General features: G+C 46.1%; 1 protein-coding gene across 1 annotated transcript in view; it reads left to right on the plus strand.

Annotated features, from left to right (window-relative positions):
* The window catches only part of STT3B (STT3 oligosaccharyltransferase complex catalytic subunit B), a 449914-nt gene that overhangs the window by 350402 nt on the left and 72125 nt on the right, over positions 1-27387 (plus strand). The window contains exon 14 of the mRNA XM_085630572.1: positions 7011-7124. Within this exon, the coding sequence (XP_085486698.1) occupies positions 7011-7124 (114 nt within the window). The remainder of the gene's footprint in view (positions 1-7010; positions 7125-27387) is intronic.

Here is a 27387-nt window from a genome sequence, read left to right on the forward strand (position 1 = left end):
CACCTTGCTTGGAAAAACCTCTCGAAATTCTTTAATAAAATTGGCTGTATGGTTATCTGATGTTCTAGCTGAAGTGTTAATGTTCTGACCTGAACCTGAGGTTCCGCGTTGGGGGTCTAAATAGATTCCCAACAATTTCTCATCCTTCCAGTTTAATACAGTGTCTGCCTTTACAGGCACATAGTTTCCTTTCTGCCACGTTACCTCGAAAATTAGTACATGCTTTAAAATAGCCAACCAACTCAGAGTTTACCCCCCATAACTGTAGGGTCTGACATCAGCTTTCCCTTGAAAACATCTGGCAGAATCTTCATCAGAAATGAAAGAAAGTCTCACTCCGTAGTCTAACATCATTGTAACCGTGATGCCAATAAGACATCCTTGGTCTAATGGATGCTAACACACAATGCTTGACCCACAACTGACATCATTTACAGCTTGTCAGATTATCTCAAGAGACTCCATTCCAATTTCACAATCTTTCTCACTGGGTGCACTAAACTTGCAACGCTTAACAAAGTGTCCTGTTATCACAGAGCTTACAACTGACTTTTAAAGCCAGACAGTCTTTTAAAATTGGCAGTGTGATTGGGACTCCCACACCTGAAGCAAATATATTATCCTTTTACCACAGTGGGAGAAGGTTTCTTATATTTACGGTGGAAGTGGCTTCTTTGTGATTCTGTAATTCTTTAATACATAGCAAAGAATGTTCTAGTCTTTTAGCAACAATTAGTACCTCATTCAAACTGGGATTTCTTTTTTTTTTTTAACCATAATTCCTTATGAATCTGATCACATTTGCATTCTAACATGAATTGGTCTTTTATTCTTTCTTCTGTGCTGTCCCCAAAATTGCAGGAAGAAGGTAACTTTCACAGGGCATTGACCAAATCCTCCAAATATTCATCACAACCCTGCCTTCTTTTTCCAAAATAATAATAATGTTCCAAAATTATTGACTTTGGGTAGAAAATGTTCATCCAAACGTTTGATAGCTCTCTTCAACCCATTAAGAGAATGTGCTGAATCGTTAGATTCAATATAAGGCAAATTTTCAAATATTTCCTGCCCTTCAACCCCTAAACTGTGGAGCAGTGTGGATGTTTGTTAGGAGACACATTCGGGCCACACAAGTAATTTTTAATTTTTTTTTTTCAATTTGCCCCAAGGAAGTAGCGGTTCTCCAGGTGAGGGCAGAAAAACTGAGGTGGCAAAACTTTTTATATGATAAGAAATGCAATGAGAAAAATACAAAAGGAGTAGAAAATGGAAGAGTACAAAAAAAGCAGAGGGGAAAAAAAGGAGGAAGAGGTAAAAACACCAAGAGAAGCTAGAAGGTGAATGTGGTGCTAACAAACCTCCAACACATTAAATTGTGCCCGAAGTCCCACTGAAAGAAAAAGCAATTTATTAACAAAGCAACATGTAGTCTTTCTTCGGGAAAAGAGAAACCTAGTCTGTACTTTGTTTCCTTGACGCAGACGTGGGGCTAGTCCAGCTGCAGCCTGGATAGAACCGTAGCGATCCAGGAGTATGACGCATGCGGTAAAAGTAAATCGTGGAAGTAAGTTGATCCCAGAAAGTGCTGTATTCTGGCACAAACTGTAGAAATGATTTGTAGTGCGCATGTGAGAGGGAGAAGTAGGCACGAGCATTTGAAAACTTTGCTGTCCGTGGATTCAAGTCGCAGAGGTCGAGCTACTCTATTGAAGGCAGCAGCCCTTGCTCAGGAGAGAGGCGAGAGCCACGGGTGCGAGGAGCTGCTTCAAAGAGAGAAGAGTGTGTTTGAAGGAGTCTCCCATGCACAAGATGAAGGTGGCACAAGGGGCTGTTTGAATGTAGAGGAAAGCGTGAGCTAAACGCTAATAGAAAGCACCCTCGGAAAATCCCTCAAAGTTAACCAGAGGAGGTAGACACACTAACACAGTACCTTAAGGGACAGCAGGAGCTCAAAGGCATAGTACGAGTCCAGAATTCCAAATATTGATGATGATGATTTATTGAAGTTTCTCTGTAAAACAATATAAACAAAAACAAGTTGTTGCCATCATCGTCAATGTGTATTATGATCTACCAGTAAAATTCAGATGACCCAGATGAGTTGACAAGTTTTTTTTTTTTCAGAAAGAAGAAACTCCATCCGCATAAGCCCAGCAACAAATTGCCCACTTTAACTGTTAGTTCTTTAAGCCATAACATTCTAACCATTCCTTTTAGAAAACCCCAACAATACATCAAGGAGAATGCATCGAAACAAACCAATATACCCACAGTAACCGGTCATATCACACCAGGCTTCAAGCAGCAGGGCAGTCCTCTGGTGGCAGCAGGGCAGTCCTCTGGTGGCAGCAGGGCAGTCCTCTGGTGGCAGCAGGGCAGTCTTCAAGTGTAAGGCAGTCATTCTGGGGGTCCTCCCCAGATCCAGGAGTGATTTGTGGAGTAACTTAAGAAATGTAATATTTATACCTGGTGCCAGCCTTTGAAATGGCAGAAACCCACTGGCCTACACCCACGTTTAGTTCTGGAAAGTTCTTCCCCTCCCCTGCCAGGTTCCAAGGTGTCTATGGTGACAAAAGATTGGTGCTAGGTTGTTAATGTGTGCTGGAAGCAGCCCCTATTGAATTGTAAGTGTAGTCCTGTCAGGATATCCCATCCTGCCCACGCCTAGACACTTGTCTCACAGTAATATACAATTCCTTACCAGGCCTCGAAAAATCCACTCACCCACTCGCAATTTCGAGTGGGATTTTATCAGGTGGAACTATTTTTAGTATTTACTCGACTGGAAGGAACAGGTGTTCTGTTCATTCAGAAAGTGAATGAGCAATAAAGAGGCCTTTAAATCTTGTTTTTGTCTTGAAACATTTGCTGTCTGTTCAAGTACAGTGGTCAGATGTCAGTTTGGCTTTTTACTAATTGTTGCTTATCGGTTCCTGGAAAATGTTTTTTACTTTTCTTTCTCTTATTATAGTTGGTGAATTAGGTCAAGTGAATTATCCTGACAATAATTGTCAAACAAAAGGCTGTAAAATGTCAGGGTTTTTTTCTAACCCAATTTTTAAATAATTTGAAAATGAATACTAGTTATTTCAAAATATATCGGGAATTATGAGAACTTTTTTGTAGAAATTCAGAAGTGTGATGCAAACAAATATTTACATAGGCGCAAAACAAATCAACACTTGGTGATGTGAAAATGACCAATATTTGCAGATACATTTCCTCCAGATATTGTACACCATATAGTTTTAAAACCACATATCAGTGGGAAATTCTTTGGACATATCAATGTAAAATCTACTGATTGCAAATGACAGTGTGCAAGTGGCAGTTTTTAAACATGAGTTCAGAAACATTCCTGCCCCTGCACTGATGACAATGCGGTTAATGAACTGAGGCTAGTCAGCGGTCATGTGTATCCTATATGTGGCTAGATTTGTATTACATATGGAGCAAAAGTTTAGTCTATTAACCCAGACAAGAGTTTTCTGTACAGCAGACATGCTGAACTGACATATTTAAAGGTATTCTTGTATGTGATAAAGAATAAAAAAGCATCTCAGTGAATTAAAATACTTTTTAGGATTTTTCAAGGCCTGTTAACAGCAGAGTAATATGGCCCGAGAGACTGCCAGTAGGCCTCAAATGGTTAGGACAAGAAAACCTCAACTTTCTAAAAGGGGCATTTTCAGAACTGTGACTTAAAATCCGACTTTACCATTAAGAGGGTTTTAAATTGCAATTTAAGTGTAAAAATCACATTCCTTCCTGTTCCCAAACAAAACGTATGACATATTAAATGTAAAAAGTTGGCCTTATAGTAGTGAAAAACGATTTTAGGATCTTTTTACTACCAGGACATGTAAAACTTAAAAATCCCTACCTTTAAAATACAATGCACCATGCTCAATGGGCTGTTTAGGGTTCACCCCGGGGGTGACTTTATTTGTATTGGAGGAAGCTGTAGGCCTTGCAAAAAGGTTATTTTTCTAGGTCAAAATGGCAGTTTAAAACTGCACTACAAGCTGCTCTGGCAGGCCTGAGATGTTTAAAAAGGCTATTTCAGTGGGTGTCACAGTGAGTGCTGCAGGCCCATTAGTAATATTTAATGTAAAGGCCCTAGTTACCAGTGATACCATATACTAGAGACTTAAAAGTAAATTAAATGTGCCAATTGGGTGTAATCCAGTATTACTGTGTTTACTGGAGAGAGCCCAAGCACTTCACCACTGGTTAACAGTGGTAAGTGCACAGAGTCCTAAACGCCCACAAAAATGGGTTTATGAAACAGGAGGGGTGAAGGCAAAAGCAAAAGATTTGGGGGTGACCCTGCAGAGTGGGCCAAGTCCAACACTTACCAGCTGGAGCTCCTTCATATCGGGCATATAGGTTTTTTTATAAATTATTCAAAATGTTAGTTGTACACTTTTTTTGCTTCTGCCACTAATCCACATCCCAAACACCAGAAAGCATTTAGGAAGAATACTCTGCAACTTCGATGCAAAAGGTCATTTATGTGCGCACCAAAGGTGCTATCGAGCGGGTATTGATTTCGGAAAGGGGAGTGGGATTTTACTCCAGATATTTACTCGACCTGAAGGACGGGGACTTCAAGCCAATTCTGTCTCTTTGCCATTAAATATCTTTCGGCGAAAGGACAAATTCAATATGGGTCACAACCATTTGGTTTGATGTGCTACCGCAGAATCTTAATTTGTCCCAAAGGTGAACACAAAAGTGAGGGCAGTGGCAAGGGGCCATCTTTGGAGATCCGGATGCATGTATTTTTGTACCTCAACAGCTGGCTTCTGAAGGTGGGTTTGCCAGTGTATGGTACACCCACACGACGGTTAGACTTTGGACTTAGTTGGGATTCATCATCAAGCCCATATATCACCTAAGCACCACAAGATGGATCCAGCTAAATGGGGCAATTCTTGCAAATATGGCACCAAATCCTTTCCTCCACTGCAGTAAGTCTGAGACTTGCAGGATATGATCCCAATGTTTCTGGGTCTTGGTGAGAATGGCTCTGGGGTTTCTTGGTCTCCTGGACATGTCCTCATCCTGTCCTCATCCTGTCCTCATCTTGTCCTCATCCTGAATGCTAGGTGGAACATGCTGGCACTGCAGTGAGAGTTCAAACCCCAATGGGCCAAGCATCAGGGTTACTGCTTCAAATCCATCCAGTTCTCAAGAGACTGCCCAAGATGTGCCGTAGTGGCTGGTGGATGCCAGTTTGATCTGTGTTGGGCCAATCTTGTGTCTCTACCCCTTATGGTTGTGACACACGTTATAGCTGTATTGGGCCACTCACCTGGGAGATGTGGCGATCAAAGGCTTATAGTCTACAGCAGAGCGCCAGCGCCATAACCCAGAGCTCTGTGCGATCTGTCTGGCTGTGAAAGCCTCTGTAATATCCATCAGAAGACCTATGGACTCATTCTACCATTGCCCATGCTGCCACTGCGGCTTTAGTGAGAGGGTTGCCTGTATTAGATATCTACCAGGTTGTGACATGAGTGTTGGTGCATACACAAACCACTACTGCCTTGACAGCTAGGTCCACCAGGAGGGTCATCTTTCCCACTCTGTTCTGCTGGATTTTTTGGTCTGAATCTAAAGGTGAAGAATCTGCAATTAGAGGTATTCATGAGAAGAATAAATACTTACCATTGGTAATGCCATTTCTGGTGGATATTTTTCATCTAACTGCAGATTCCACTTGCCTCCCTATTTTGTGGTATGGCCTCTTTAGAAAAAAGCACATTAGCTCCCACAATTTGGTCTCTGCTCCATATCTGAGGGTGCAGAAGGTGAAAACTGCTTAAATTATACACTGTGTGCACATGCACACTATACAGGTGGTGGTAGTTGGACAAATTGTACTTAACTCTGTTCCAAACATCTTCCACTTATGCTAGCTAGCTATTCTAGCAAGCTGTCACATTAAAACAATGAGTGCTGCTGTTCAGTGTATGCACAGCATGTGATCTGCATGCTGTAAATCTGAAACTTTACTGGTCTATAACAGTTTTCAGCTTTAGCTGTAGCTGCTGGTATACTCTGCTCACCTCACTGCACACATAATCGCGGTTAATTGTTTTCAAGATATCCAAAATGGCATTTTTTGAGAATACACAGACTTAAGTTAACTTTAATTTACCAAACACACCTACCCTTTGGGGGAAAAACAGGTTGAGGTGGAGTTTGTGTGCTGGTGCATTGTGGATTTTAGGGGCAGTGTGAGTAAAATTGAAACTCTTTGGGGTAGAGGGGGACTAGAGTCACAAGCACGCCGGAGTGTGGACAGTGTGTAAATCTACAGCACAACAAGGTGTGTGTGGGTATATATATATATATAAATATGTGTGTGTGTGTGTATATATGTATATATGTATATATGTATATATATATATATATATATATATATATATATAATATATATCTTTCTTTCCGTAAATAATTAATTTGCAAATTTGAGACTGGTTGTCACTTTGTTAGGGATACTCATTGTTATTTCTGAATTTGCAAAGCAACTAAAACAAGGTGTCCTTTTGTTTGCTTGCCATTTGTCTCGATAAGGGACAGCTTAATCTTAACACCTTGGTTGGTAGGAATTCCTTTTCAGCTGAATTTTATAGGGTCTTTGAATGAGCTTCACGTTTTGTTTACATGCACAATTTGAATGTTACAGGATGGAGTGTTGGGATAATGTCTGTGTGGCTGGTATGAATTGGCTAAGTTGCTGTTAAATATTTACTACTACAGGTCAGTTGCAATCGGGTAGTGTGTTGAGATAATGGATCTTATTTACTGTTCCTAGTTGAGAAATGTTTCATTGTGAGCCTAACAGCTGAAGTGTTCAGTGAATTAAGCTACCACATTTTTATTTTCTACCTAGGAATGGTACAGATTTGTCACTGCTTGCAACCGCTCCACCACTGTAACCCCTTCAGCTTTAGGCATGCATTTATTTGTTAACATTATTTTATTTTCCTTTTTAGGAAAGCGACTACTTTACGCCACAAGGAGAGTTCCGGGTAGACAAAGCAGGTTCTCCAACTTTACTCAACTGTCTTATGTATAAAATGTCCTATTACAGATTTGGCGAAATGCAGGTAAGTGTCTATTGAGATTATTTGTTGGCTGCATTCATGTTGGTTACTTTTAACATTAAACATAATTGTGCTATTTTCAGTAATACACTAGTAGCGTTGGAATTGCTTCAGCCCCCAAGAGCCCAAGTCATAATTTATTTTGAAATTTCTTCAGTGGACAATGAAGGAAAGCCAACAAGGCTCACATGTGTTATTCTTATCAAGAGTTTGAACCTTCGCCAGACCTGGTTAGCCTTTTACCCGTCTATTGTGGATAAATGATATTTATGATGCATTGGAACTGCGAAACTGCTTCTAAAATGAAATTCTGCAGTTATATGTAAATCGCTGAAATAATTTGCTTGTACGTAGCCCCTTCTGGTATTAGTTTTCTGTTAAATTCCCAGATTTTTTTCCTTTTACAATTGATGTTTTTTTATACTATCTGCGCGGTTTGTTCAATGTGTCATTGACTTGCACCTTAATGTGTGTCAATTTCCACATGCTGCCTCATTTGTGAACTCTTCTGCAATCCTGTCTGGTGAGGACTTTGCTTGGTATTCATTGGATTTAGGACAAGGGTGGCTGACTTGTAATGTTTTCTTGTGGCATAGCACTAAATAGTTGAGGCTGGACATATGGGTGCCCGTGAACTGGAATACATGACAACTAGGAAGGGGCATTGTCTTGATTAACAAGTCCTCCCCCTGGGGACCATTCCTAGATAGTCTATTACAGTTTGATGGGCATGACGAAACCCAATCTAAAGTGCGAGGCACAATTGAAAATCCACCAAATAAATTAACTTGAGCAACATTGCACTATGGTGGTTTTGAAGTATACGTCTAACTGCAGATTCTGCAACTAGGATCTAGTGAATTCTTCAGCAAGGCTTCCATGTCCTGTGAGGTGATGGCATGTGACTGCACAACCATGCAAGTGGACGGAGCAGAGCCGGATGTGTCATCCCTACAGTGAGGTCAGTTGCTTTTTTTCTGCAGCCATGGGTGCACATCTGGACAAAGGAGCCGCTATCAATAATGCAGCATGTGCAGTGGCCTAGGGTGTACATTAGTGACAGTTTTTTTTCTGTTTTATTGCAAAACTAGGAGGTAGAGCCCAGTTTCCTTGCTTGCATAGGAATCTGGGGACCCCTGCTATCCCAATTAATCCAGCATTCTGCTCCCAACTCGGTTTTTAGGTCTCGCCTAGCTATTGCGATAGCAATCGCTATGCGAGACTTAAGTATAGGGGCATTTCAAAGTGGTCCCAAAAGTGTATTGCATGGCGAGCACACGCACAATCACGTGCATCGTGCCGCCATGGAATCCACTTTTGGGGAAGCGCTTCAGCCCACTGGCGCCCTCGGCATCATACTTCAAAGGGTCTGCTCCCCTGCCTGGAATGCGCTCCCCCGCCCCGCCAAGCGCGTGCGCCACGCTTCGCCGGGCTTGTCTTGTTCTCAGCTCTTATCTGATCTGCGCTACAGACGTCTCACATTACCATCCTTTCACTCTTCCCTCATATTTAACTTATCTACACACTTCAAAGAAGGCCTGGTGTTTTTTTTTTTTTTCAGCACTGGCAAGAACTGTTAACAAGCAACAAATGAGCGGCTCTATAACAACAATAGGCCAACACGTACACTGTGTCCACCTACCTTACAAGTTACAATATACACTGCAGGAGATGGATACTAATATATATAAGACAAAATATGTAACTAAACACCTAAAAGTTTTGCTTATATTCACTGTTTTGTAGTGAAAAAATACAAGGAGAGTCTACATTAAAAGGAAACATAACTTTACTAAGTGTATCTGTGTGTTGTCTGTCTGTGTGCGGCCCTATATGTCTCTTTATCTGTACATCTCAAACTCTCTGTGCATACCTATCTCTGTGTATGCGTCTGTAAATGTGTTCGTCTCAGTGTGTGTATCTGTGTATGTCTCATTTCTGTATGTGTCGCAGTCAATGTATGTGTCTTTATTTGTATGTGCATCACATCTGTGTGCATCAGTATACTCTGCGTACATCATTGTCTGTGACTACGCATCACTGTTTGTGTGTATATCATATGTGATATTACTGACGCTGTATGTGCATTGTTTGTATCTGCAGCAGTGTCTCTGACTTTGCATCACTATCTGTGTGCCTCACTGTCTCTGTATGTTCCTCACTCACTCTGTATGTGCATCATTGGCTCTCTCCTTTTATCTTTGTTTCTAGGTGTGCATCACTGTCCCTATATGTGCATCACTATCTGAGTGTGCAATACTATCTTTGTATGTGCATTATTGTTCGGCACTGCATCAGTGCCTCTGTGTCTTTGGCTCTCTGTGTGTTTCACTGTCTGGGTGTGCCTCAGTGTGTCTGTTTGTGTCTCACTGACTATATGTGTACATCAGTGTCTGTGTATGCATCACTGCCTCTGTGTGTCTCATGATTTCGATGTGTGCCTCATTGGCTCAGTGTGTGCATTACGGTCACTGTGTATAACTCACTCTCTCTGTATACGCATGTCTGTTTTGTGGGTGTGCGTGTTTGTCTCTGTGTATGCGTCTTCTTGCATCTGTCTCACAATGTCTGTCTTTGTATGTACGTCTGTGTCTATGCGCCTTTGAATCTGTGTCTGATATGCGTCTCTGTCACTGAGTCTCTGTTGGTGCGTGTCTGTATAAAATATTATCCCTCAGATCTGCAGCACACTTTCTAGTTTTCTACTCTTAGGGTTTAGCTTGGCCTCATCCACCATAAAGTTGCACACACAAAGAAGCATACTGTTACGTGCCAAATTTTTCAAATATGACTCCAAAACACACGACACTGGCACTCCTTACAAGAAACAATCAGCAATACCATTTAGACAGCAACTGCTTGCATAGACTGCAAGGCTCGCTTTCATTCAAACATATCTTTATTGACAGCATTGCTTTACATACAATTCCAAACAGTATGTTCGAGGCATGTGGGCTGCTGAATTCATATCTGTGCATAGATCGCCGCCTAGTGTTGGGTCCGGATGTTTGCACGTTGTTGTCCTGGAAGAGTCTTCGAAGTATCCTTGGATAGGTGACTCCTCCCCTGGACTACAGTGCACATGGGCATCCTCTCCATCCTCAGATTGTTTTTTTCCGCCATTGGGTTCGGATGTGCTATCTTAGCTCAAGTTAGGAAAATATTTTGTCGAGGCCAAAAGGCCTTTAGTTCGCGTCGGTACTGTTTATCGATCGGTTTTCGATACAACCTTGTTAGTTTACTAACTTTCAGCACCGACTTTTTTCGCATTTACCTGTTCATCGACTACTTCGACGATGGAATCGAGGACGCCATTCAAGAGGTGTCCGGTATGCAATGCGAAGTACCCACACATCGACGTCCATCCGGTGTGCAACAAATGCCTTTCGCCGGACCACGACGAATCGACATGCATGGCCTGTGCCCGGTTCCGTTCAAAAAAGACTCTACGGAATCGACGAGCGGCGAGACTCGTGGCGCAGCACGCGGCACCTGCCCCAGCAGACATCTTCAACGAGGCCGAAGACGTCGAAGAATTGGAAGTCTTGCCCTCCAGTCCCGTTTCCGAACACGGATCCGGATCGGACGAAGTCGACGAATCACTCTTCCACAGAGGTGAAGACGACACCGAGGTAGGAGACGACGAGGAGGCCTTAGGGGCCGAAGAGAGTAGCTCCAATGATGAACAAGGCCTACCTGTTCAGACCGAAGAAGGCCCAGTTCCACGGCCTATGGCTCCGGTCGAGGGATCGCCTTCGGGCCTTACCCGAGACACATCCCGCAGTTCTTCGGCCCCGCCCTCGGGCCCGGCCTCGGACATTCAGCGGCAGCCATTACCGCTTAAACCAGCTGGTTTCCCTTCCATAAAACCGAAACCGAAAGCTGCTCCGGTTCCAACGAAACCGAAAGTGGCGCTGGTCGGATCGAGGCCTTCCACGCCTTCGACGCCAGCGCGACGCGTCGACACCGACCGCACCAAGAGAGACTTCGGTGCCGAACTTGAAGCGGGCGACGTCGGAGTCGACAAACGGAAAAAGGCCTTCGGCGCCGACAAACCTGCTCGGCTCCCGGCACCGACGCCACTGACACCGAGGGCTGCACCGCCTGCTGCGTCTCGCATCGCTCCCTCGACGACACCAAAGCCTCACGCATCGAAGACGTCGACGGTCATCTCCGCACCTCGACTCGATGAACCACCGGCGACGAAAAAGTCCACGGCCGCCTCTACGAACCTGGTCGGTGCCAAAGCCTCAAAGGCGCTCCAAGGACGACCTGGTGCGACACAAAGCAGCAAAACCAAGGCTGCCCTCCAGGACCCGTCGGGTTCCGGTCCGATCGAAGCTCCGGCAGCCTCTTCGGTGCCAGCCAACATTACCTTTGGCTTGCCTCCGTCAACAATCCCGAAAATGTTCCAACTCAGGACATGGGTCACCCAGACTACGATTACACCTGCTGAGACGTCTCCGTCACGTGTCATCGACGCCAACACTGGCAGGATGATTCTCCACGAGCGAAGGATAACTTCGGAACCACCGTTGGACCCTTTCAGGATCCCACTAAAAAGGAAGCTACCTGTAGAATCAGAACCTCTCCTTTATGAACCTTTCCACTCATCCTACCAGGATCCACAACTATTCTCCCCCACACGTTCCGACACGGATGCGTTGGAGGACTACATGGATGACCAAGTCCCCTACCATGGAGACACAGACCCTGATGACCAGCAGGACCCTGATCACACTTGGGGCGACCCTGTAGACCCAGGTGCACCTCTCGATGCACAGGACCCACAACTCTATGGGGCAAAAACATCTCCCACAGAGGATACTGCAGCCTTCAACGCTCTTATTGAACGTGCTGCCAATAACCATGGGGTGCAGCTTCACTCTGACACCGTCGAAGATGACTTTCTTATGGACACTTTCGCATCCTCAGAACGGCATGTAAAGACTCTGCCTATGTTGAAAGGAGTCCTCAAACCAGCCAAGGACATTTTCAAGGAACCCACCAGGGCACGAGTGATACACCCCAGGATTGATAAGAAATACCGATCAGCACCTGGGGACCCTACTTACATCTGAGGCCAATTACCACTAGACTCCATTGTCGTAGCGAATGCTCGCAAGAGGGCACACTCGCAAACGACAGGTGACGCTCCTCCCCCGGACAAAGAGTCCAAGGTGTTGGAGACCTCTGGCAAGCGAGTTGCCGCCCAAGCTGCCAACATATGGCGCATAGCCAACACTCAAGCGCTCCTTGCTCGCTATGATAGAGCGCACTATGACACACTGGAGCAACTATTCCAACATCTCCCTGACCAGTTCAAGGAAGGCGCAGAAATGCTCATCAGAGAAGGACAGCTACTCACGAATGCTTCCATCAAGTGTGCACTAGATGCTGCAGACACGGCTGCCAGAGCCATAAACACAAGCGTCATGCTGCAACGACATGCCTGGTTACGAATCTCAGGATTCAAGCCTGAGGTACAAAACAATATACTCAACCAGCCTGTCAACCCCGACTATTTATTCGGGCCAGAGGTTGACACCACCCTTGAGAAGATAAAAAAGGACACGGACACTGCAAAGTCCATGGGCGCTCTCCAAACTCAGTCCTTTCGGAGCGGCTCCTTTCGTCGCCCCGGAAACAAGGGAGCAGGTAGAGGACAGGGGTCACAACAAACATATAACAAAGGCAATACACAGACCACCTACGATAAAAACACCCGGGGTGGATATCGTGGCTCCAGTACAAAGGGCAGAGGACGCGGCTACGGCAACACCAGGTCCTCCCCCAAGAACAAGCAGTGACGCCCTCTCCCTTCCTCCCGACCACATAACACCTGTCGGGGGAAGGCTACAAAGGTTCCTGTCCACGTGGAACTCCATCACCACGGACAGGTGGGTCAATGATATTGTAAAATACGGTTACTGTCTGAAGTTAACCTCCACTCCACCCACAATACCACCAAGAAACCGTCCTATGTCCTCAGAGCACTTAACGCTCTTACAAAAAGAGGTGCAAAGTATGCTTCTAAAAGGCGCTATAGAGGTCGTACCCATCCACGAGCAGGGTACGGGGGTGTACTCCCTCTACTTCCTAATTCCAAAAAAGGACGGGTCACTCAGACCTATATTAGACCTGAGACCCCTGAACCAGTACATTCTTTCAGAGCACTTTCACATGCTCACTCTACAGCAAGTCCTTCCGCTTCTCAAGCAGGGAGACTTCCTAGCCACACTGGACCTCAAAGATGCGTATTTCCACATACCCATCCACCCCTCACACAAAAAATACCTCAGGTTCACTGTTCAGGGGCAGCACTATCAATTCAAAGTCCTTCCCTTCGGCGTGACAACAGCGCCCAGGGTTTTCACGAAGTGCCTAGCTACGGTGGCAGCACATCTATGGAGGCAGCATATACACGTCTACCCCTACCTAGACGACTGGCTCGTTCAAGCGAAGTCAGCCCAGCAATGTGCCAGCCACATGTCCCGCACCATTCACCTTCTTCACAGTCTGGGATTCTCACTAAATTACCCAAAGTCCCATCTCCAGCCCGCACACGTACAACAGTACCTAGGTGCGACTATAGACACTCTGGCGGCCACAGCTCAGCCAAATTTAGTGAGGATCAACAGCATACAACTGCTGATCTCCAAGTTCAAACCCAATCACTCACTTCCAGCGCGAGTGTTTATGCAGTTAATAGGCATGATGGCCTCCTGCATCTTCATAGTCCCGCACGCGAGATTACATATGCGCCCGCTTCAGGAGTGCCTAGCACGTCAGTGGAATCAGGCTCAAGGGCAGTTGAAAGACCTAGTGTTGGTGAGCGGTCGGGCATACAACTCTCTGCATTGGTGGAATCCACAAAACCTTTGCAAGGGCCGACCATTCCAAGAGCCTGTCCCACAGATAGTACTGACAGCGGACGCGTCTCTCCAGGAATGGGGAGCTCATGTACTCCACTACACAGTGCAGGGACTATGGACGACACAACAAAAGAAGATGCACATCAACCTTCTGGAACTGATGGCAATCTTCCTGGCCATGAAGGCATTCAAAGTACATCTATGCAACAAGGTCGTGTTGATCCGGACGGACAACATGACCGCAATGTACTACATACAGAAGCAGGGAGGAACACACTCTCCACAGTTGTCTCATCTGGCTCAGAGCATGTGGAAGTGGGCCATTCAGAGGAACATGTTCCTCATGGCGGAACACCTCCCTGGCAAGGACAACCAGATGGCGGATCTGCTCAGCAGACACAGCCACCAGATGCACGAGTGGGAGTTACACCCACCAGTACTCCAACCGTACTTCCAGCAGTGGGGTCATCCGGAGATAGACCTATTCGCGACAAGCGAAAACGCAAAATGCCAAAGCTTCGCCGCCAGGTTCCCACATCCGCAGTCGCAGGGCAATGCGATATGGATGAACTGGTCCGGCAGATTTGCGTACGCTTTTCCCCCAGCGCCGTTAATACTGCTGGTGGCCCGCAAACTCAGACAACACCCCCTGACACTCGTCCTAGTTGCTCCCACGTGGGCACGCCAGCCGTGGTACACCACCTTCCTCGAACTTTCCGTGGTGCCGCATCAAAGGCTGCGGATCAAACCCGCGCATTTGACGCAGAACCATGGAGAGATTCAGCACCCAGATCCGCAACAGCTGAACCTGGCGATCTGGCTCCTGAAGTCCTAGAGTTTGGCTATCTCAACCTGCCACCTGACTGTATGGACATCATCAAGGAGGCCAGGAGACCCACTACAAGGGCTTGCTATGCAGCCAAATGGAAAAGGTTCGTCATTTATTGCGGTAATAATGACATTAACCCGCTGGACGCATCCATCCAAAACATCATCTGTTACCTCTTACACCTATACCGATGCAATCTGGCGTACACCTCTATACGTGTCCATTTGACCGCAATATCAGCCTATCTGCAGACCAGGCAGCACCTCTCACTATTCAGAGTGCCTGCCATCAAAGCATTCTTGGAGGGACTCAAACGAGTCATTCCACCAAGCCACCCACCGGCTCCAATGTGGAACCTCAACTTGGTCCTCACACGCCTGATGGGTCCACCCTTTGAACCTCTACACTCATGCGAGATTCAATTCCTTACCTGGAAAGTAGCCTTCCTGGTAGCGATCACTTCCTTAAGAAGAGTTAGTGAACTCCAGGCACTAACAGTTCAAGAGCCATTTATACAGGTTCACGCCAACAGGGTCGTACTACGTACCAACCCCAAATTCATGCCCAAAGTAATATCGCAGTTCCACATGAATCAAACTATTGAACTGCCCGTTTTCTTCCAAAACCCACAAACTGTCGCAGAAAGGGCACTACATACACTAGATGTACGGAGGGCCCTCATGTACTACATCGACAGGACTAAACCCTTCAGGAAGACAAAACAACTGTTCGTTGCCTTTGCCCCACACTACAAAGGTAACGCCATCTCCAAAGCAGGGATAGCCAGATGGATAGTTAAGTGTATTCAAATCTGTTATCAAAAGGCAAAACGCACATTAACTATTCCACCACGAGCCCACTCAACACGCAAGTTGGGGGCTTCCATGGCTTTTCTAGGAAATATTCCCCTGCATGATATATGCAGAGCAGCCACATGGTCCACTACACACACATTTACAAAACACTATTGTGTAGACGTGCAGTCAAAACAGCAGGCAGCTGTAGGACAGGCTGTTCTCAAAACACTTTTTCAGACCGCTGCAGCTGGCACTGGTAGCCGCCGCTAATAGAGGGCACTGCTATGTATTCTATGCACAGATATGAATTCAGCAGCCCACATGCCTCGAACTGAATATGCTACTTACCAGTATGCATCTGTTCTTGGCATGTAGGGCTGCTGACATTCATATCGCCCTCCCTCCTCCCCGGCGCCTGTAGCAGCTGCAGCTCTCAGAATTACTGTATAGCATGGTCATCACTTTCTGTATCTACTCCATCACTGCCACAATGGCGAAAAACAATCTGAGGATGGAGAGGATGCTCATGCGCACTGTAGTCCAGGGGAGGAGTCACCTATCCAAGGATACTTCGAAGACTCTTCCAGGACAACAACGTGCAAACATCCGGACCCAACACTAGGCGGCGATCTATGCACAGATATGAATGTCAGCAGCCCTACATGCCAAGAACAGATGCATACTGGTAAGTAGCATATTCATTCCTTTTATGTCATTCCTGTACTTACAATACTTTAGCTTTTACTCCATTATACCACTTTGCAATTGCACTTTGTTATATGCACACACTACCACGTAAAACATCTTCTACAACATATGTTATGCACACAAACACTCGTACAGTTTTATATGCAACAGCCTTTAGATAGATTTTAGAGTTTTTAGGTTCGCACCCTCCACAAGTCTTCAGAACACAGAGACATACTACTAATGTTCCAAATACATACATAATAAGCCTCAAAAGTGCAAGACAAAATGCAGGAAAGCGGCTTAAGTAAACAACAACAACACGTGGAAGAGGCATTAGCTTGGTCATTGTAAAACTACTTGAGCCATCTGTTTCATTTTCTCATTTCCCTCATCTCTTCTGCGCTCCAGACGTCTCCCATTAACATCCTTCCCCCCCTGCCCTCGTACCATTACTTCTTATCTACATACTTCAAACAAGGCTTGGGGTTTTTTTTAGTACTAGCAAGAACTGTCAACAAGAAAGAAACAAGCTACTCCATAACAGCAATATGCCAACACGTACACTATTGCCACCTGCCTTACAAGTTACAGTATACACTGCAGGAGATGGATATTAATGTATGAAATACAAAACCTATTTAGACGCCTAAACGTTTTGCTTATATACACAGTTTGGTCGTGGAAAAAATACAATGCAGAGTCTACATTAAAAGGCGAAAAACTTTACTAAGTATCTGTGTGTGGTCTCTGTCTCTGTGTGTGCGTCTGTATATGTCTCTCTTTATTTTTACATCTCTAACTCTGTGTGCATATCTGCCTCTCTGTATGCGTCTATAAATGTGTTTGGCTCACTGTCTCGATCTGTGTATGTGTCTCTCTCTTTCTTACTCATGGTTTCTTTTTCTGTGTTTATCTTGTAAGTCTTTCTAGTACTGTACCTGTTTCTATATCTCTGTATGTGTCTCTGTGTGTGTCTGTCTCTCTATGCGGCTATCTGTATGTGTCTCTAAGTGCAATTGTATATCTGTCTCTCACTCTGTGTGTGTATCTCTAAGTGTGTATTTTTTTGTCTTTTTGTGTCTGTTTTTTTGTATCTTCATTTATAGCTGCGTTTTTCTATCTAGCTATGCGTCTCTGTATGTGCATTTTCTTTCTCTTTATGAGCATTTACATCACTGTCGCTGTGTGCATTTTCTTTCTCTTTATGTGCATTTACATCACTGTCGCTGTGTGCGCACCTTTTTTTTTTTTGTATGTACATCAATGTCTCTGTGCATCACTGACTGACTGTGTATTTCTCTCTTTGTGGTTGTGTTACTGTTTAGGTCTCACCTGACCCAGCGCATGCGCTGGTCTGGCAAGACTTATTGAGAGGGCTCCAAAAAGTGCTACCAGGCCAGCCTAGAGCTACAATGCATGTGCGCGGGCGCGCACGCCGCGCTTTATCACGATTACTTTAACTTTCGCTGCCTCTTTGATGTTTGATCGCGATCACTTGCACGGCCGCTTTGCATAGCCAATAGGTCTCGCTTTTGGGACCTTATAAGTATTTAGTTATGCAACTGTTGCATGGCTAAACACTTATAAGGTCCCAAAGGCGAGACCTATTGGCTATGCCAATGCTTGTTCTTTTTTCTGTCATTAAAATCTTTTGCAATGTGCTCTGACAGCAACAGGATTCCAACTGTCTTGAAAAGCAGGAAGCAGATATTGGTCATGGCCCCACATGAGGTGTTTGTGGTGCCTAGACTGTTGTGTGATGCGTGCCTTTTAGCATCCCAAGACTCAAAGACATGTCATCAAGCACAAGAAAAGGTTGCGTCAAAGCATAGGTCCTGCTCCCACCCCATCCTGCCACTGTCACCCCACCACAACTGATAGCGTATCTTGAAGCCAATTTCCAAACCTGATCTGACAACTGCCCAATCAAGGCCTGTCGGGCTATGAAGTTACAAAAGCGTAACTATTGGTAATAAAGCTTAACTCCAATCAGTAACTACCCAATGCTGATACCAGCAGAGTTCACACAGTTTTGGTTATTTTTCAGATGCAGTGTAAGAAGCACCAAATGTCCCTCTTAGACACTGATGAGGAGGCAGGGGGATAGGTTTCTCCCCTGCTCCACCTTGCCCACCCTCATTATACTGCCATTTAATTAACCCCTTACTGTTACCCTTCCGGCTGTGAGGTCTAACCTATGCTCACACTTACCAGTCATTAGATCTGTGGCTAGAAGATACCGATCCACGCCGGTGACCCGGACTTTCTAACTAATAGGACCTTAGGGTGTCACTAGGCCACACTATACGAGATGGTCCAGGTGCAACCAATCATGTATGTATGTATTTGTTCTGGACTCTACAGACTGCATTGCCAGATCTTTTGGCACCAGTGTTGTGCTCAGGAGGCATGCCTGGATGTAATCAACAGGGTTTTCGGGAAGCATGCAAGCGTACTTAATGAACAAACTCTAGACTTTGTAGGGAAAAAGCTGATTGGTTCTAGAACAGGTGAACCCCAGTCCTACAATGGCATGATTTCTGGGGCTATTGACACCAGCTAATCAATTTCCCCACCAATAAAGCGGGCTATTCCTGCGGGCTAGCTTACAGACAATGGCAACACTACTGCAGTGGCACCAACAGAAACAGTTCCATCTGGCAGAGGCAGCAATCCTTCAATTATTCCTCAATGCTGCAGCTGTTACTTGGACTCCTGCCTGGCTGATAGGAATCACAATACAATTTTGTACCCCCACACCCACGCACACTGAAAATACATCACATAGAACAGATGTAACCTGCAAGCTGTTAGAAAGGGCTATGCCTTGACCTTAAAATCCTTCCCACCCCACCTTCCTCAAATACCATCGTGATTTTTGGAGGAGCTCCTCACATTTCTGGTGCAGTAGGTTAACGTTCGGTTGTTCAAGAATACCACTGGGAAGGTACTGGACTCTGTTAAGGATTGGGTTACTTCCTCATTCCGAAAAAGGATTGTGGCATCAGGCCGATTTTGCTTTGACCTCTTTCTGCTGAACACTTTTTTAAGGATGGAAAGGTTCAGAATGTTCACTTTCTTTCTTGTTTTCCTTATTTGTAAAACAATCAACAGTCATAGGAATAGGGAGAGCTCAGTGAAAAATCAACAGCTAGAGTCAATATGAATTTTTGAGCACATACAGTACACGGGAAGATCAAATAAAGAGTCAATATGAATTTTTGAGCACATACAGTACAAGGAAAGATCAAATAAAGCCAATGTCATCGTTATAACCATACTATAGCCTTATAGCCCACCGTAGCGGGCTATACCGGCTGTTAAAGGCCCGCTGCAGCGTTAAAGGCCCGAGCCGAAGGCGAGGGACTTTAACAAAGCAGAGGGACTTTAAAAGCCGGTATAGCCCTGCTACGAAGGACTATAAGGCTATTAGAACATTCTGCCACTAGAGGGCAGAATGTTCTAACAAAACAAAGCATTCAGGGAGCGCGAGGGGATTCAAATCCCCTCAGGCTCCCTGAAGTCTTTGTTCACAGCCAGAGCTGTGAACAATGACACATTGGAATGTTGGAGCTCCGGGCTTATACCAGCCATTATAAGCCCGGCGCCGTCCATTGTTTTCAATGGAGCTCCCAACATTCCAATGTTCTAATAGGTATTGATGCAAGGTTCTTATGGTGTCCAGATACTGCCTAAGTGGGCTCCAAGTGTCCTTGGATGGAGACTGTGGAATATAGAATTCCTCATAAACCTCCGGTGTTTTGCCACAGAGAGCTGCATCTCTAAGCCATCCTTTTAAGTTGGATATTGGGCCCTTCATTCATGAACAGATTAAATGTTGCAAGCCGCCTTACAGGTTTAGTGAGGGTTTTAGCATACCCCCCATGAGAAGCTCTAAAAACATTGGATGTTAGCCATCTGTATGCCTTACCGCTCCAGCAGAGCACTTGTACCTTGCGGCAGGAGTAGCAGATTGTCTTCTCCTGTAGCAGTAGTAGGGGCTAGGTCCTGGAGCACCGCATCTGTGCTGCCATTTTAGACCGCTGAAGGTCACGCTTCTAGAATAAACACTGTCCCAATTTCTGTCCGCTCTTGATGCAGACTGGGTGAAATCGTTGAACTTGTTGGACACACATTTCCTTATACTGAGCCTGTAGTCCCACAGGCATTACACGCAATTCATGGTAGACCACACCACTTTGAACTTACTGTGCTCCTCTTTGGCATTACTTCTTCCCCTTGAGTGTTCACAAAAGTGGTGGTGTTAGTCACTTCCCATATTCGGAGTTGAGGGCAGGGGGCGGTGTTTAATGGAATCCCTTCAAGGAAGTTCAGGTGTGACAAGTGCTCATCGGTGAAACTCAACAATGTCAGAAGGTTGTCCCGTGTCCAAAGAAAGTCGATGATTGAACTCACTGCTTGCTTCTAGTAGCCAGTTTGCAAGGTATGAAAAGAGGTTTGGACACTAGATAACCTCCTGACATTGTTGAGTTTCACCATTGAGCACTTGTCTAGACATACAAAGCACTAGCTACACCAGCGATGGTCAATATGAAATATCATGCATTGCATTCACCACAGTGCATCTGGGCAAAATGTGTGCTGATATGCCAGGCAGTGTGCTCCCTCCCTCCCTTTTGTGATTTACTCCTTGCTGAGTTATTAGGCTAACAAGCTCATTTGGATGCACCTACGTTCAGGGATTTGTACAGAAACCTGAAGACGGGTGGCAGCATTGCCAGCACCCCCAAAGTTCATGGGGTACTCTCTTACTGAGGGACAAATATCCTGAAAACACGTGTCTAGAGATACACAGCACTTGCGGCACCAATGATGGTGAATACTAACAATGTTCAACTTAGTTGAGTGTTATCATGCATTGTATTTACCACAATACATCTGGGCAAACTGTGTGCTGGTATGTCAGGCAGCGTTCTCTCACCCCTTTTAAGATCTCTGTGATAAGTCCTGGGTTTCAGCGAGGACAACTCTAAGGTTTCTTGGTCTCCTGGCCTTGTGTTCTCCGTCAAGTGGCACATGCAGGGGACCCTCGGATCCCAGTGTCCCATCATGTGGGTTTCTCACTCAGACTCTATTCAGATCTCAGATGATGGTGCAGGATCTGCAGTGGTGGCTGGGAGACAACAATCCGACGTCTGGCAGGCCACTCTCCCTTTCCAACCCAGAGTTCACTGTAGTGTTTGAGTTGAAGGGGACAAGGGAGAATGATCTGGGATCCCTGGTCTCAGTCAGGGAGCTTGCTCCCTATTCATTTTCTGGTGGTCAATCATGCCCTAAAAGCTTTCCTTCGACCCGTCAATGAGGTGCTGGTCCTCAAGAACCATGTGACTGCGAGTAGTGCAATAGGATGGGTGAAGCGGGGTCCTGGATTTTGTGCCAGGAGTTGCTATGCCTCTGGAGGTGGCTGAACTAGCAGAACATCATACTAGTCACCGCCGCCTAGTGCAATCCATGAATGCCAGAGCAGGCCAACTAAGTAGGCATTGTCTCGTGGACCATGAGTGACTTCTCCACTTTAGAATGACGCAGGGCATCTTTGATCACAGGGATACACCATGGAGAGACCTGTGTGTCACTGCAGAGAACACAGTGTCCACAAATGTGTGCGTTGGAGTATCCTCCAAAGCACTTTTTATAAGACACTTTCTTGGCGTAATAGTAAGACGGATGCCTGTTTGCATTATGTTGCCTCCTCTTTTTCCTTGAGCTCGGAGTAAGATTAAGCCCCACCGGTCCAATTCATTGTCATCACCACGACTGGGCCAGGAGGGAGGGCTACCCAGAGCTTCTGAACTTTAGTATTCAGATCAGGCTTCCATTTCAGGATGACCTCCTGACAACAAAGCAGGTTCCTTTGCAGCCATACGCTTTTCCACTATGTGTGGACGCTGGAACAAATTTGTTGCTTGGGATGTTGCTCGTAACCAACCCCATACGAGCCCAAATTTCTTGTTTTCTTTCATTTGTTTTTTTTGTCGGCCCATTAAGACCTTACAGTGTTGCTGTGCAAAGGTTGGCCCTTGCAGACCTGACTGACAGTCTTTAAGTCACCGATTGTCAGTGTAGCTAGTTCTCTGCATCAAAATCTGCTATGCACTGGCCAGGAATGTGTCACCTGAAGGTCTGTGGGCTCATTTTGCCAGAGCTACTGCAACAGCTGCAATGTAATGGGAGCCTGTTCTAGCGATCTGCTAGACTGTGACATCGGTATCTGCAGATTCCTCATTATCCTTATAGGCCCTGATTATGTGGAGTGGCCTCTTTTTAACACCTAACAATATCCCAAGTTAGAAGTTCAGCACCCTATCTCAGATCATTTGTTGTATGCTCTGCATCTGAGGTGCAAAAGGACAAAGATACTCTGCTCCATCACTTTCTTGACAGTACAGAACGGTACGGTGCCAACTGCCAGCACACAGGAGCATTGTTAGAAGAATTCTCCAAATCCAGTCTGACCCCTGGCGATCCTTTAAAGGGAAGGAATCTTCTGTTGGAATATCCATCAGAAGGTTTTTTCCTGAAAGAAAGTTTCTTGTTCTTTTGAAAGGTCAATGACTAGCGTAGTAGCACCTTATCCAGAAATGTGATACTGCACTCTTAAGGCACTATCCTTATCTAGGATTCAACATTGTTTTCTGACTATAAGTGCCCCTTGACAAAGCTACTTAGTCTTGCCAGGGCACAATGTTTTATGTTTTTGGATGAGGACTCACTGGTGTTTGGGCTGTCTAACCACTTACTTCAGAAGGCACAACTCTCCACCTCTAAATTAGTGTATTTGTAACATGTTGGCCGTAGATGCATGTTGGCCGTAGATGCATATACTGAGCAAACTTCTGCCATCTAGTGTTGGGCTCAAGACTTTAGCAATTTGTTTTCCTTCAAAGAAGTTTTTAGAGTGATGAGGTATGGTGATTGCTCCCTTAGTCTGTATTGTTAATGGTCATCAGCTCTTTTGTTGAATTGTTTTTCTCTATCGGGCCTGGGCGTCTATCTCGGTGCTCTGGGACCGAAGCTTCGAGACGTTCCATGAGGCCATTTCAGCACCCGATTCATAACCCTTAGACGGATAACACTCAAAAGACAACAAATTACTAGTTTTCTCCCCATTTCTCTTCCTGCCCGCCTAGGCCCTGTCCTGCTTTGCTTACTAACTTCGACGCCATCTTATTCCACTCGATCCTCACAAAGTGATGGAAAAAAGTTTTCTTAATGTTCTGCCCCAAGTGCCGCGCTATATATTTCATGCAGGATCAACACTGTCTGCAGCCTCTTTCTGTCTCCAGTACACAACGTGACATTGTCTGAAACGGGCCTGCCCTTCCGGTCGAAGAAGACACTTCGCCAACAGAGTGTGCCGCTGGATCCATACTACTATGCAGACTCACCGAGCCGAAGATGCGCCTTATGTTTTAGGGAACCAACCACTTGACCTCAAACAGAAGAGGAATTTGAGGGGAAAGTTGAAGCCCGGGGTGGGATAATGGACAGCCCCATCCTACTTGCCAGCAACGTGGAAGGGTCGGACTCCGAGGGGTCTGACTCCGAGCACGAGCCTACAACCTCAAAGGGCACTTAAGTAAACAAACTAAAGCCTCTCACGCCCACACAAAAACATTCCCAACAGCTCACGGAACCCCACTGCCTTCTGGCCATGGGCGTGACTGGCTCGCATAAGACAAAGGAGCAAGACACCCGTCTGTCCCTCTGCCTAAACAAGCACCGAAAGACACCGAAAAACCAAAGGCACCGACCGTTTCGAAGTCCAAGCCAACCTCTGTGCTGGCATCAAAAACGCAAGCCTTGGTGCCTGAAAAGTCTATGAAGCCCTCGAAGCCGAAAGCTACACCTTCGGAACCGAAAACTCCCTCTGCACGCAAGACATCTTTCCATGTCAAGCACACCTTGGTGTCGAAAATACCTTTGGCACTGAAGCCATCGCCCCCCAAAATACCATAAGATAGTCACAGAACAGAGGGATCAACTTGTTGAGGCTATACTCCCTAAATTGCATGAGAAAGGAGACACAAAAAAAAGATTTAGTATATTGGTCCGGATACTTGAAGTGTAGTTACAAATCCACCTCCAGCACCAACAGACACTCCCCAAGAGGAAGAAAGCATTTGAAGAAGAGATCCTAGGACATCAGCAACAAAAGACCCCACAAAACAAACATAACAACAGAGGTACAAGCCCCATACTATTTACTCACCCCCTCCTACTATTCCACCATTACTTCTACCCTCTCCTCCACCACCTATTCTTCTGCTGCCACCGCTAGCTACACCCCGCTCATCCATCATCACCACAACACTCCCCTCATGATCACCCTCTGGTATCACCCATACCATTGCTGTGGGAGCATAGCACAGAGGATAATATAGACCCCTATAAAGCACCATATTTTCAACATCCTCATAGCGACCCTGAAAACACGAGATAAATGATGTAAACACACAAGATGATACTAACCCTGCCTTTTCCCCTCAAATCCCCTTCCACCAGATGACACAACAATTTACCATGAAGTCTTATGCGGGGCTGCACACTACCACAAAGTAGGTATGCATAAACTAGAGGATGTGGATGATTTACTCGTGGAAATGCTCTCCAGATCGCAGCATACAGTCACATTTTGCCAATGCTAAAGGGCATGGTCAAGCCCATGTCATAAATTTTTAAGCAACCCCTACAATTGAGGGTCCTAACCCCAAGGTTTGACAAAATATAACAGGGAACTGGCGATATGCCCCTTTACCCCGTAAAGAGAGAGAGAAGTATGACACGGAGGGGAAAGTGTGTCTCAGCACAATCAGCCAACCACCTCAGGTTAGCAAATGCAGTAGGCCTCCTCTCTAAAAACAACAGGGCGCAATGGGGTGAGATTGACTTCTGCGTCTCCATGACCAATGCAAGCAAAGAGGGGCAGAACTGGTAGAGGAGGGGAGGATAATATCTAATGCCACCATTCAGTGTGTCTTAGATGCAGCAGACACAAGCACAAGGGAAGTTAATACACACATTATCAGGAGCCATGCATGGCTTAGAGGTACAGCAACATCTTCTAAATTTACCATTGGATGGGGAATCTCTCTTTCGACCACAGGTAGATGAAATGCTGAAAATAAATCGGACCGGACACGGATACTGCAAAGGCTGTGGTTGCCTTGCAGACCTACCAACACAGGGGTTCCTTTCGGAGGGGCCAGCTTATAGGGGCATCAAAGACGAGCACCTCCACAGACAGCTCATTTGAGTCTCCGTACACCAGAGGGACATACTTTAGGTCACAATATAAGGGCAATAAGGGTAGAGGTCGTGGATCCGCTTCTAAAGGGACCAACTCCACCAAACATCTCTAGGGTCTCCCCCTCCACACTTAAAACCAATAGGGGGACGGCTACAGGAGCACCACGCAGATAGCGCTAAATGTTCGAGGCATGTGGGCTGCTGAATTCATATCTGTGCATAGATCGCCGCCTAGTGTTGGGTCGGGATGATTGCACATTGTTGTCCTGGAAGAGTCTTCGAAGTATCGCGAGATAGGTGACTCCTCCCCTGGACCACAGTGCGCATGGGCATCCTCTCCATCCTTAGATTTTTTTCCGCCATTGGGTTCGGATGTGCTTATCTGAGCTCAAGTTAGGAAAATTCAGTTAAAGGCCTTTAGTTATCGTCGGTACTGTTCCGTTCGGTGTCGACTACTTTCTTTAGTGCTTTAGCACCTTCTTCCAGCTTTTCGGATCCGCTTGGTCCGAACATCAAACTTCGATCGACGATTGAATCGAGGACTCCATTCAAAAGGTGTCCTTTATGCCACGCGAAATACCCACACATCGACGTCCACCCGGTATGCAACAAATGTCTCTCACCGGATCACGATGAGTCGAAATGTATGGCCTGTGCCCGATTCCGCTCAAAGAAGACTCTCCGGAATCGACGGGCAGCGAGATTGGAGGCGCAGCAATCGGCGCCTGCCCCAACCAACATCTTTAGCACCGAAGACGAGGACGCCGAGAGCGTGGAAGACGTAGACTCCAGCCCTGCTTCCGAACACGATTCCCGATCGGAAGACGACGATGAGGTGATCTTTCAGAGAGAAGAAGTCGTCGATGAGGTAGGAGACTACGATGAGGCCTTTGGGGCCGAGGAAGATAGCTCCAGCGAGGAGCTAGGCCCACCCGTCGATACGGAGGCCGAACAAATAAGTCGTCCTAAGGCTCCGGTCGAGGGATCGCCTTCGGGCCTTACCCGAGATCAATCTCACGGTTCTTCGGCCCCGCCTTCAGGTCCGGCCTCGAACATTTAGCAAGAGCCATTATTATCGAAGACGACTGGATTCCATTCAGCGAAACCGAAACCATCCATCGCACCAGTTCCATCGAAAACGAAAGTGAAACTGGTTGTGATCGGCTCGAAGGCCTCGAAGCCCTCCACTCCTTCGACGGCGCAAAAAGGGATTTCGGTGCCGAGCTCACCGCAGCGGATACGGGTGCCGAGCCGAAGAAAAAGGCCCTCGGTCCCCACAAGGTACCTCGCCCTCTGGCACCGAAGACATCGGCCCCAAACACCAAGTCTGCGTCGACGTCTAAAACAGCGGCGCCTGCCAAGTCATCGACTCCAACAAGGGTCGATACCTCCCTTCGGATCGATGACCCCATGACTGCAAAAAAGTCGGGGCCACTTCGACGCCTACCTCCAAGGTGCCGACTGGCTCCAAAGAGCCATCTGCGTTCACCGTGCAACAGGTCTCGGCATCGTTGCAACGCATCAGAGAACGGGCAGCCCTCCACTCTACGCCGGGTCCCGACACGCACAAGGCTTCGAAAGCACCCTCGGCGCCGACCAACATCACGTTTGGGTTGCCGCCGCCCACGGCGCCGAAACTGTTCGAGATTCAGACACATGTCCGCCAAACACAGTCCCCATCCACAGGACAAACAGATCTCGAGCCTTCACAGCCACAATTCATCGACGCCAACACTGGTAGGTTGATTCTCCGCAAGCGGAAAATCACACCAGAGAGGGGATTGGACTCCTACAAAATTCCTCTC

Source organism: Triturus cristatus, chromosome 10, assembly GCF_964204655.1.
Source record: "Triturus cristatus chromosome 10, aTriCri1.1, whole genome shotgun sequence".
Classification (NCBI taxonomy): domain Eukaryota; kingdom Metazoa; phylum Chordata; class Amphibia; order Caudata; family Salamandridae; genus Triturus; species Triturus cristatus.